Source organism: Patagioenas fasciata, chromosome Z (genome assembly GCF_037038585.1).
Source record: "Patagioenas fasciata isolate bPatFas1 chromosome Z, bPatFas1.hap1, whole genome shotgun sequence".
In the NCBI taxonomy this organism is placed as follows: Eukaryota; Metazoa; Chordata; class Aves; order Columbiformes; family Columbidae; genus Patagioenas; species Patagioenas fasciata.
In genome coordinates this window covers 13,488,553-13,501,232 of record NC_092560.1, presented here as the reverse complement: position 1 = coordinate 13,501,232, position 12,680 = coordinate 13,488,553, and the positions used below count along the sequence as shown (strand labels likewise).

General features: G+C 38.4%; 1 protein-coding gene across 1 annotated transcript in view; it reads right to left on the bottom strand.

The window, feature by feature from the left end:
- Positions 1-3,212: 3,212 nt before the first annotated feature.
- Positions 3,213-12,680, bottom strand: part of TEK (TEK receptor tyrosine kinase) — a 46,848-nt gene continuing 37,380 nt past the window's right edge. The window contains exons 15-23 of the mRNA XM_065860381.2: positions 12,323-12,533; positions 11,187-11,297; positions 10,645-10,835; positions 9,413-9,526; positions 8,524-8,594; positions 7,877-7,917; positions 6,709-6,805; positions 6,139-6,238; positions 3,213-6,029 (exon numbers count right to left, since the gene is read on the bottom strand). Coding sequence (XP_065716453.1) covers positions 5,955-6,029; positions 6,139-6,238; positions 6,709-6,805; positions 7,877-7,917; positions 8,524-8,594; positions 9,413-9,526; positions 10,645-10,835; positions 11,187-11,297; positions 12,323-12,533 — 1,011 coding nt within the window. The 3' untranslated portion in view covers positions 3,213-5,954. The remainder of the gene's footprint in view (positions 6,030-6,138; positions 6,239-6,708; positions 6,806-7,876; positions 7,918-8,523; positions 8,595-9,412; positions 9,527-10,644; positions 10,836-11,186; positions 11,298-12,322; positions 12,534-12,680) is intronic.

Sequence of the window (12,680 nt, the reverse complement as noted above, 5' to 3'; positions counted from 1 at the left end):
GAAAGCAGAGGCTGGTGAGGAAAAATGATCTTGACTGAGGACTCTTTAGGAGAAGATTTGTAGTCTAGAGAAAATCTCACAGTTCTCATGGATGTGCCCTGAAGAGTGAGTACACTACATGACTGATCTGTATTGAAGGTTAAAAATCACTGCAGCTGCTTCTTGCTCATTAAAGTGTTTGGGGGATGTATCCTGTGAGATACCAACAGGTGACAGCTGTAGTTAGAAATGGCATTGCCTATTTATTGGTGTGTGCCTGCTGCTCAGAATGTCAAAAATAAAAAAGCTGCTGATTTTTTCACCTAAGAATAGGTTATACTACTTTCAATATTAATGTCTTGTATACAGGCTCTACTACAGGTTAGAGAATGGGATTTGGCATGTCCTTTACAGAAAGGTAGACTTGCTCATGGACCCTCCCATCTTTGAAAGTAGGTCTTTTTACTGACGATTGCTTTTATTATTCCACTTTGAGTAAACCTAAGGAAAGAGAGGAATGTCTGCTCTGTTCAACCTGTTCTACTTAGCAGAGAAACCTGTGTTAGTCATCCAACAAGTTGCTGTCAGTGACCAGACTTGTCACTCTTGAGGCTCTATAGGCTATCCAAGGAACTTTCATCATCTGATTTGTACTCTTCATTACTACTACTTGTAGTTGACTATTGAATTTTTAAAACCAAATGGATAACATGCTGTGCACAATAAGTAAAATAATTTTATATACTCAGTTCTTGTGAAAATAGCAAAATACTTTCAGCATCAGGAGATGGTTTTAATGAGATTTCACTAAAATGGAAAAGTGATATATATAAAAAAATACATATATATAGATACTGTGAAGTTAATAATTGGAACAGTGACTTAACTGACTCATTTCTGTCATCTCTCTCCTGCTGGCTGCCGTAAGCATACATTTCTCTTTCCCACATATTTTTATGATATAGACTTACCTACTGCAAAACCTGACCCAGCATCTTCAGGAGCTGGAAGCTTAGTTTCTGTTTTGGAGATGTGAGAGGCTGGTGTGGTCTGGTTGGACCTCTACAGTTTACAGAGGGACTTGCTGAAACTATCAGCTCCTGCTGTGGGAATATGACTGCCTGTGTGATATATTGTGCTACTAAGCGAGTATGTGGGAGAGCTCTGAAGTATTGTAAGAAAAGATTTGCTTGATTGAGGATTTTAACTTAGAGCCTGGAACAGTTTGGCTTGCTTTGTTCCAGCTGTTTAATCAGTGTTCCCCTGTGTCCAACCCATCACCTTGCACATGGGAATGGCCAATCAGTGTTTGACTTGGGGGAAAGCAAAATGGTGTGTTGGGAGCTGGGAATGTCACGTAACACCCCAGGGAGGAAATTAGGAGCAAGAATTCAAACTTGGGTTTCACCACAGTTGAACTATAGCCTTGCAATTTAATTGCTCATGTTCTGTAGCTGGTCCGCTGCTTGTTTTCTGCATTCCCCTTCCCCTACCTTGCAGAGTTCACAGAATCACAGTATAGGTGGGATTGAAGGCGTCACCCAGTCTAGTCCTCTGCAGTGTTCAGTCAGGCTTTGAATATCTCTAAGGCTGGACACTTTACAGCCTCTCTGGACAACCTCTTCCATGGCTTGACCACCCGCAGTGGAATTCCCTTAGATTTCTGTTTATGCCGATTGCCTCTTATCCTGTCACTGGATACTGCTGAGACAAGGCTGCTTCATCTGCTTTTGTTTTTCCATCAGGTATTTATGTTTTGACAAAATGTTTATAATAGTCAACATTTTATATTTCAGTTTCAGCAAATGCCTGATCATTATATTTTGGGTAGTGGAGAGGGGCTGTGTTTGGATTTGGAGTTGTCTGAGGTTCTGTCTGTCCACAGAGAAGTAAGAATTAAATATCCCTATCATTTTTAAGACCAGATGTGTACTTTTTTTCTGTTACAGAGGAGCGGAAGTGCAGCCATTGAGTGGATTTGCTGAATTCAGACATCCCCAAAGGGTAGTTATACCTTACTTTTCAGACAATATAATCAGAGTTAAGGTGATTCTTTGGATTCTTTTGTTATCCCTCCCCTCATCATGGTATCTAGTGAACCTTGCATTACACTAGCTGGTGATGTCTGTTCTTAGATTGTTTTTTAGCTTACCTGCTGAGTACACTGTGTTCTTCTGTAGGTCTTGAGTTTCTCTTGGACGCGTTGAGGACTTTTTTGTCTACACTCAGACCGCTGAACAATCAGAGCTGTTGCACTAAATGCAAGTTGAGGATGGTGAGTGGGAGAGGGCTTGGTGAAGAAGTTGTATGGAGGTGTTGCTCCTGCCTTTTTGTTCTTAAAGGTTCCACTTTCTCTGATCAGGTGTCTGATAATTTCTTTTTAAACTACGGATAACAGGTGACTGTACGCAGTTACCTGCTATTCTGCATCACATACTCCTTGAGGCATGGCCAGTTCCACTTGTCTGAAACGCTTGCTTTCTTTCCTAGCCAAAAACTTGTACAGAGTATGAGCTTGATAACTGTATGTGAGAGAATATGGGAAAACTAATGGTGCGGTATTAAAAAAAACAACATGAGGAATAGCCGATGATACGCTAAGCTTGTGCATAGATGTTGACAGGTGTAAATAGGTGGAGTTGTATAAAGAATGTTAGGACATAGGGTATTTGAAATAATGCAAAACTGTTGGCACTGGTAGCATTATGTTCTTGACAGCAAAGAAACAAATGGAAGTCACTTGGGGAGGAGGGGACATGGAATGTGATGTGCTGTGGAAGGCAGAATACACAACCTGCTAATGGTCAAGCTGAAAACAATATGCCACCTACTACCATAAATCAGGCTTTCCAGCACTGGATGCAGACAGTAAAATCTAGGTATTGAACTTGAGATACCCAGTGCATGTCGTAAGCATAGGAGCAATTTGTCTATCTGAGACTGACAGAACTGGAGGGTGTTTTTAATAGCTGTAGTTCTGTGATGTATAGACTGAACAGAGACATCTCAAGCTGTGTATTTGGCTTACTGTTTTCTTTTGTGTATTTTTTAAAACGTCAATTAAAAAATATGTATTTCATTACAGCAGATTAATGTTAATGCATGCCACAGTGTTAAATGAAGGTATGGCGAACATTTATAAGAATACTTGCTTGTTAGAGATGTGTGAGACAATGAGCTGTTTTGGGCCCATGAAAATTTCTGTACAGAAAACAGAACAGTTCCAGCAGAAGTTGTTAGCAAGCTTTACTTAGCAGCCTAGAAAAAAACCATGGAAATCCATTACTGTTCACCTCACCAGACTGCTAATGCAATACTGATGCTTTAAAAGTGCCCTGCAAAATGGTCCTTTATGAAAAATACAGTAGAATTTTTTGTCTTTTTCTATTTTGAAGTTGTTCCTTGAACCGGTGAGCCTGGAAACTCTTTGAAAACTTGGAATTGTGGCAGCTGTACCTAAAGTGCAAGCTCTGCTTATCTCAAGGCCACACAAGTGCTCTCATCATCCTTGTTTGTTGACTTAGTCCCTTTTAGTAAGGCTCTTGGTGCTTTTCCTAATTCAGTCAGCCTGGCGTATGCCAGTAATATTACTCTGCTGTGATATCCTTGCCTTGTAACCAACCGAATTCCCACCCACAAGCTAAGTATAAGAAGGGGAAACCTTTTTCACTCTCTAGCATCTTCCTCCAAGTCTTGGAGGGTGACCTGATCTACCCAGCTAGAAAGTTACTGTGGTCTGATGGTCATTTATTAGCTGGTGAGCCACATACGTGCAAAGCATGATGTGAGCTGAGATGTGAAGTTTGAACAGGGTAAGTCCACAGGATCCCACGTGATTGACTTGATACCATAAGCTCAGGACAGTCCTACCTCTATTTATCTGATCTAAGGACTAGAAGCTCTTTCTGGCAGGCCAAATATCTTTGAAGCATTTCAGTACATTATTTTTAAGAGGCCATACCACACTACAGGCTGCATAAGGGATAAAATAAGCAAAAGTAAGTAAGCTCTTCTTTTATATAATAGGTAGTAATCTATAATTATGCAGTGAAATTATTAAATGAAATACAAATTGAGTAATCCCCGTGTATATCCCCATTAATTGTAAACATATGTTTTACAATAGGTATTAGGTTGGTGCAAAAGGAATTGCGGTTTTTGCATTGTTGAAAATTGCTGTTTGATATTGCAATACATTCTTAAATAAATGTGATTATGTTATACATCATTTGAATGTGCTTTTCTTGCTTTATTTTTTTGCTAATGACTTATTACTTGCTGTTTATTTTATATTTATCTTAGACTATGGAAATGATGTTAGACAAAAGCAAATTTGAGAAATTTTCTTATTAGAGTTCAAAATGGGTAATAAAGCAGCAGAGACAACTGGCAACATCCAAAATGCACTTGGCCCAGGAATTGCTAATGGACATACAGTGCAGTGGTGGGTCAAGAAGTTTCATAAAGGAGATGAGGAACGTAGTGTCCAGCCATCGGAAGTTGACAACGAACAACTGAGAGCAATCGTCAAAGCTGATCCTCTTACAAATACACAAGAAGTTGCTGAAGAACTCAACGTCAACCATTCTACGGTCATTCAGCATTTGAAGCAAATTGGAAAGGTGAAAAAGCTCAGTAAGTGGATGCCTCATGAGCTGACCAAAAATAAAGAAAAGTGTGACTTTTAAGTGTCATATTTTCTTATTCTACACAACAACAATGTACCAGTTCTTAACCAGATTGTGACATGCAATGAAAAATTGATTTTATACAACAAATGGCGATGACCAGCTCAGTGGTTGGACCAATAGAACCTCCAAAGCAATTCCCAAAGCCAAACTTGTGCCAATAAAATGTCATGGTCATGTTTGGTGGTCTGCTGCCGGTCTGATCCACTACAGCTTTCTGAATCCCAGTGAAACCATTCCATCTGAGAAGGATGCTCAGCAAATCCATGAGATGCACTGAAAACTCCAAGGCCTGCAGCCGGTATTGGTCAACAGAAAGGGCCCAGCTCTTCTCTACGACAATGCCAGATGGCACATTGCACAGCCAACGCTTCCAAAGTTAAACAAATTGGGCTACAAAGTTTTACTTCACCAACCTTATTCACCCAGCGTCTCATCAACCGACTACCACTTCTTCAAGCATCTGAACAACTTTTTGCAGGGAAAATGCTTCTACAACCAGCAGGATGCATAAAATGCTTTCTAACAGTTTTAAAATTCCAAAACTGCAATTACTTTTGCACCAACCTAATAGTATGTTCATCAATCCTAGGCTTCATGATAATTGCTGTACGGCTGCCTTCAATAGCATGAAACTCTTCAAAACATAGGTGTAGTTTGCATATAGGCAAACACTGACTGTTAAACTGGACAATTAAAGAGCAATAGCATGCCTTATATTTTGCAAGTGTCAATAGAATTTTTGAACAGATTATTTCTACTAGCTCACTTTAACATTCACATAAAACTCTTACTTAATATTTACGTATCCTTGGAGCGTATACTGGATTGACATCTGCTTCCAACTCCCATTGTCGCATTAGGCTTAGCATTTTTCTTTGAACCACAATGAAACGTCTATGAAATACTGCTATAAGATACCAATTCTGCTATCAGTAGCTCTTGTTAAGTGTCAAAAATATCTTAAGATGGCAATACCTAATGCATTACAACAATTGTATATATACACTGTATCTACATGACTGGGAAAAAAGAAAACCCTGCATATGAAACAGCGTATTTCATGACTTTGGTCTGTTTCTACTCTGAACAGTATATACACTTTTACAGCCTGTGGAGGCAGAGGTTACTGTGTGATATACACATATCTGTAGTAAAACAGTATGACTGTGCTATGTACAGTTAGAGCTATACACAGTTCCACACAGCACATCACATTTTGGGCTCCAGCAGATTGAGTTTCATTTCTCTTCAATGCATCGTTGGTTATTGAAGGTTTCGCCTGTTTTAAGCAGCCTCTTCAGCAGAGCAATCAATGCCTGCATAAGTAAACTTCTCGTACAGGGTAGTATTCACGTAGGTCTGGGAAGGAAATAAACAGACAGTGTGATGCAGGGTGCATTACATTGAGAATCCTAAATGGTACTGATACTACTCATGGCCTAATTATTTTAGAGGGATTTGTTCTTACCTTTCTTTCTTCTAACATCCTGTTCAGTGACACCAGTATCTGAGCAAATGATGGTCTTTCGTATGGTTTCTCTCTCCAGCACTGTCTCATTAGGTCATACCTTTAAAAATCAAGCATTTGATAGTTTAGATACATAAGTTAAAGCATTCATATTTATTGGAAGATTGTGCACACCCCATTTTTCAAAGGACAATAGATTTATACATAGCTGCAGTTACATTTTCCACAGCTGATTGCTGTCTGAATAGATTTTTTCTTCTCTGGAATAATCGAAAAGGTCTCCTTGAGCTAAAGCCCAGCCGTGGTGTATAAATAACAGGATATGCAGCAGGAGCAGAGAGCTGGGAAAAGAAAGGTTCATGGCATATAATGCATATTTGGTACGAAAGGACCTAAGTAATTATTTCCACTTGTACACCCTTTAAAAAATACTATTTTTTTTAATGTAGTCTCTTTGTTTCCCTGAAAGAAAAAAAAAGGCCTGGATAATTGGTTTATTGTAGACATCATTTATTTCCTACAGCAGATGTGTTATTTTGTTTCGTTCTTTTTACCAAGGCAGTTACTTACACTTCATCATCACAGTTGAGAGGCTTTTCCAGTCTGTACCCTTGAGGCAGTTTTTCATAGAGTTCTGCACAGGTCATTCCACAATACGGTGTTCCACCTAAAGCAGCATTTAACCATTGACATCAACACAGTGTTTTTTTAATAAAGTTTCATTTCATAGTAGAAGTGAAAAAGAAGGCTATCTTAATAACAGGTAAGTTAGGCCAATGTTAGGGAATATTTTGCAGCTACATTTTTGTTGGTAATGTTCCCCATACTGCTTAATGCATAGTATCGAACAGAAAAATAAAAGCTAGTATAAACTTTTATAATCTGTGGTGCTGGCCTAAATTTCTCTACAACTCTAAGGACCTGCACCTCATTGTATTTGAGCTGGTTTTGCAATACCCTTGATGGCAATAGGCAAGACATTCCTTCATTAGCATGGTATTAAGAAGATCATGGAGCTATTACTGTTAAGCTGGTTTTGCCCGTTTTTGCAGATATTTGGTTGCTTAGACTCTTGGTTTTCCACACTGTGGTGTGTTAGTTCCCCCCTGTACCTAGCACAAAACCATTTAGTAAGGAGATCTGCTAACAAATCGGAGAGCAGTCATTCATGGTGAGTCACACAATGTGCACCTCCGTCAGTGTGCATCTCTTGTCCAGCAGACCATGGGGCACACTCCAAGGCAAATCATACAGGCCATGTAACACGGTCATTTTGAATGTTTTGGGGCCATATCACATACATCATGAATGGACTTGTGTGCAGAAATCAACTCTAAATTTTATTTGAAGATTAATATTCAAAACTTTTACTTGAGAATACTTGGAGTCGATGTCTGCCCCTCCCCCCATCGCCATTAAAATATGTCTTGATTTAAAACTCAGGAAGGCTAAGGAAAAGCCATCCGTCAAACTCAAAACATTGAATTAGAGCTATAAATCATGTGATATATTGAATGTTATATTTACATATGGCATAGGTTTTATAGTGCAATGAAAAGATGGTCGTTTTTCTCATTTAGAATGATACTTGAAATAAGAATGTGACAATTACATTTCCAAGCATACTGAAGAAAAATAAAATTTAGTAGAATGAAACAGGAAAAACAGAAATGTGTTGGAAAGGAGCTGGTTTGGCTCAGATTGGTTTATTCGTGCAGTACAAAATTCAGATACTTACCTAAACTAACGATTTCCCATAACAGGACACCATAGGACCATCTGCAACAGAGAGATATTATGGAGTGTAACAAGAATGCAGCAAGATTTCATATTTTAAAATGGTAGATAGTTTTGCTAGTATTCAGAGAACACAGAGAAGTGTGACTAATTATTTTATATTTTTTAATTATTTTTTGTGTATCAATAGAGAATGTAGAATCAGAAAGCAGGAGTGAGATCTTTAGCAAAATTTATTCACTCTGAGTCTGTCAACCGGAGTCTTCCACTAGACTGTGAGGTCTCAGAAAATAGCACTATTGCAGAATTGCTTTTCCAAATATCACTTCCAGTTTCCTGACTGAAATACTGAGCTCCTCAGGGTCTCCGAAGTATGCATTAGATTTATGATTTCAAATGAGGAAAATTGTTAAAGTAGTAGCCTAAATCCAATTAGCTTGTGAATGCAGAGCTGGTTCAGACACTGATGATTAAATAAAGTAACTTTTTCGTTGTGTTTTTTATTTTTGCTTCCATTGCTGCACACTCATGCTGACACTACTACTGATTTTTTTGAGTTGAGAGGATGTCCGATCCTAGCTGTCAAATTTTTCTTGATATTGAAAAATATTTCTTTGTTACAGAAGGACGACTTGTAAACATACTTACACATCACTGTTTGTGGTGTATACACTGTAATTCAAAGACTCAATTGCCATCCATCGCACTGGAAGCCGTCCCTGGAAATTATTTCATGAAAGTTTATTTGCTGGTGGTTGGAATAGCCGTATTGCAATTTACACCCCAACCATTTTTCTGTGTGTTACCTTTACTGAAAACTGGCTTTAAGCAAGTAAGCTTAATCAAGTCAATAAACTTATTTAAGTTGTGCATTTACTTCTCAAAGGGACAGTTTACACATCAACCAACATGAAAAGAAAATGGAAATAATTCCTGAGTAATATCTTACGATGCCTCTAACCAATGCTGTTCCCTTGACCACCCAGTGTTACTCCTGATCTGTGACTGCATTATGCTTATTACACATCTTCCTCTTCCAGATCTTCAGAGCATCAGCCCTGACATGCCTCTGGTTACCACCTTGCTAGCTTTGGCCTCATTCAATAGAATCAGACCAGCTTGACTCAGCTGGACAAGTTTAGGCATGAAAATATTATTTTCATAGCTGTACAGATCCAGCCGCAGGCACATATCCAGTTCATACATCAAAACTATATTATATGGTTTATATAAAATGTTTTTACTAATCTTATAACTGGCTACAAAATTGATTATTTTACTGCCATCCGTATTTATACAAATAATTTTCAGTCACACTGTATATTATATTATAAACATGGTATGCAATTGATTTACGTGTAATATATGTATATTCATAAACACAATATAGATATATATACATGTTAATATATAACATTTAAATAATCACTTCTGCAGTATCTGAGTCTGCATTTTTGTCCATATGAAAACACAAAGTAAGAAACAATGAAACAAAAAATGAGGAAAACAGACAGTATCAGTTTGTTTTGATCCTTACCATGGTCTTCTTAACATAGACTTCTTGACCTCTTGATAAGCCAAAGTCAGCTATTTTTGCAACATAGTTTTCTCCTACCAAGATATTTCTTGCTGCTAAATCTCGATGAATAAACTAAAATTAAAAACAAAAAAGAAAAAAACAGAAGTCACCACAGCATCTGTGAGCTTTCCATGTATTATCTTAGTGCTATATTGAAAATTGCAAACATTCAGAATAAGAACAAGACTCAAAACAAGTGGCTTGATATGCCACTACCAAGCATTATCTGAAGATGAAAGCAGTTGGTTACAGTGTTCTAAGTGGTAATGCCTTTTCCTTGATTGCCCATGACCACAGCATTTGATAGGGTTGTGGTTTCACCCAAGCTAGCAATACAAGCAAGAAAGCCACTCAGTCACTCCTCCCTCGCCCCCCAAATAGGGGAGAGAATTGAAAGGGAAGGGAGAAACATTGATTGAGATAAACACAGTTTAATAAAATCACAAACTACTAATACACTACTAGTAAATATATATATATGTAAAATAGAATATAAAATAAAAGTTACTCAATGCAGTTCCTCATAACTTCCATCCACAATGAGCAGCCAGTTGCCGGGAATATCACCTGGTCCCAACAGCTGATCCCAGAGAGAGAACAGAGGAAAAAGGCAGAAAGGCCCAGAGGCCTCTGCAAAACAGCAGGATGGCAAAAGGCCGAACTAACAAAAGTCCCAAACAGAACTCCCCTGATCAGGTCTCTCAGAGTGAACAAAAGAGCCAGAGAATGCACGACAGAAAACTCCAGAAGATCCTGACTCTCCTTAAATATGAAGCACGACACTAATGGGATGGAATACTCTTATTGATCAGTCTGGGTGTCAGTCAAGCTCTGCCCCATGCATGCCCCCTTCCTCGATGCCTCACACCTGTGGGCAGAGCACTCAGAATGTCCTTGGCTCTCAGACCAGAAAAAATGAAAACATTGTTATCTTCTTGTTCTCAAACTAAATACAAATAATGACCATGCTAGCTATGAAAAAGAAAGGTTTCTAACTGCATGAAGAAAATAAATTAACCTTTTTTTAGTCAAACCAGCACAGATAGGGCTAAGTGAACACAACAAAATAAAACTCATCCAGTAGGTACTGTAGAAACTAAAATTAAAATCTCTATTTGATTTCATTAAAAGATGCCATCCCTGAAAATTGAATTGCTGTGCTTTCAGTGGGTAGAGAGTTGAAGACTGACCTGTTTCTGGCTCAAGTAGTCCATCCCTCTAGCAACGTCTGCTGCAAAATGCAGAAGCTGCTGAGAGGAAAGTGTAGATGCAGTACTGTTGGCAATAGCAAATGCTGGGTCTGTCTCTAGAACTCTGCTTTTCCGAAGGAAGTCCAGTAAATTTCCGTGGGGGGCATATTCAATAGCAAGGTAAAGATATCCTAAGGGAACATCACATAGTGAGCATATCACAAGGTAGAAGATAGTCAGTAATAGTATTCGGACAGTTACACTGCTTTGGGTGTAAAAGAAATAAACATAAACCAGACTGCAGGGGAAATGTCATACAGCATGATTCCTAGGTGCAGAGGAGAATTTAGAGCCACTGATGAACATAATTTCTGAAGTATTAATGTGGGCTTGTAGATCTGAAACAAAGTTTATTTGTCTTTTTAACAAATGTTACAGAAAGACCAGATTGTAAGATGGCATTTCTGTGGGTTCTACGGGCTGTACAGTGTTTAAAAAAACCCCCAAAAAACTATAGCATATGTATTCAAGAGTTATCTTACCCCGATGTTCGCATGCTCCCAAAAGATTTATGATGTTGGGATGATGACCAAGTTTACAAAGAACTTCAAGTTCTCCAGCAAAGTCTCTGTGATCATCTTTGGAGGCATACTCTGAAAATCAAATGTGCATGCATTTATGTTTGCCTTTGAACTGAATTTATGACCATATTGTTGTTAATTACAAGGACTCTGGGCTGCGTGGGGCACTGCTGCTTCAGTCCCAATAGAAAGAGAAAAACGCTGAGATATATTAGTATTTACTGAAAAAAAAGTAGGACTTTTCAATTGAAGGAAAAAAATGAGAGAATCGAATATCTGCAGCAGCCATTTGCAGAGAAGGAAAGCATCTTCATATAGTAAGTCGCTTCCCTTATTTTTTGAGAATGTAAAATGCCATAGCAGATCATACAAAAACTGTCTGCTTAAAAATATTTCCATGTGTGTACTGTGGATTATTTCTGCCTGCGTGCAGACCTGGGCTCTTTTTAAATGAACAGCACACTTAGGGGTGTTTCCCAGTTTGTCCAGATAATGATCTAGTAAATTGCAGGAAAATATGTACATTACTGTGGTATTCTATGTATTATGGTTCTCTCTGGAGCATGACAGTCATGCCCAAAGGGTACAAAGAAAATGAGTGATCCTCACAGTATGTATATCAGTGTGTATAGATATATATATTTATGTATATACATATGTGTATATATATGTGTATATATATATATATATATACATACACATAGATACAGTTTTCTCTGAACGGCTAAGGTAAAGCAAGATGAGTGAATGCTGTTCCCCGAGGTAGCTCTGTGCGCCTGTCTCTATTAAATGCATCTTTTAACAGCTCCTACTTTGCAGGTGAACTTACACATCAAGTTCGTACTGACTTACAAATTGAAAATCACATAATAGTTAATGAAGTTAACAATTAGAGAGAAATATAAATCAAGTTAACCATGCAGAAATACAATCTTTGCCAGGGCTCAAATCTTGGCCTGGTGACGGCTGATGCAATTTCACTAGCAACTTTTAATATTTTTAGCTTTAGGAGAGGGCTACTAAGCATCTCTTATGACAGAGAAACCATTGCAATAAACAACCAAGAAAAGTCTTTAGTATCAGTGTCTCTTTACTACCTTTCATCCTTTTAATTGCAGCGTCCATGCGTAAGCCATCTTTCTTAATGCGTGCTTTCAGGACTTGCCCGAAGTTACCTTCGCCAATCACATCTTGAAATTTTATGTCATTCCACTCAAGAACTGGATAAATAGTGGGATCTGGGCTGTTTTTTGCTTTCCTGCTCAGTGTGAGAGTACCTGAGTTAAACTGTACAGCTGGCTCTTCCCTCTGTAAGAGTTAAGCAAAAGTCATTAACTGTGATTTCCACTTTGCTGAGCAATGCTCCGATGACACTCCCCAAATATGTGTGTCCTCACTCATGTACGCATACACACAGAGCCTGATCCAGCTCTTGCTTATGCAAGAGTGAGTGCA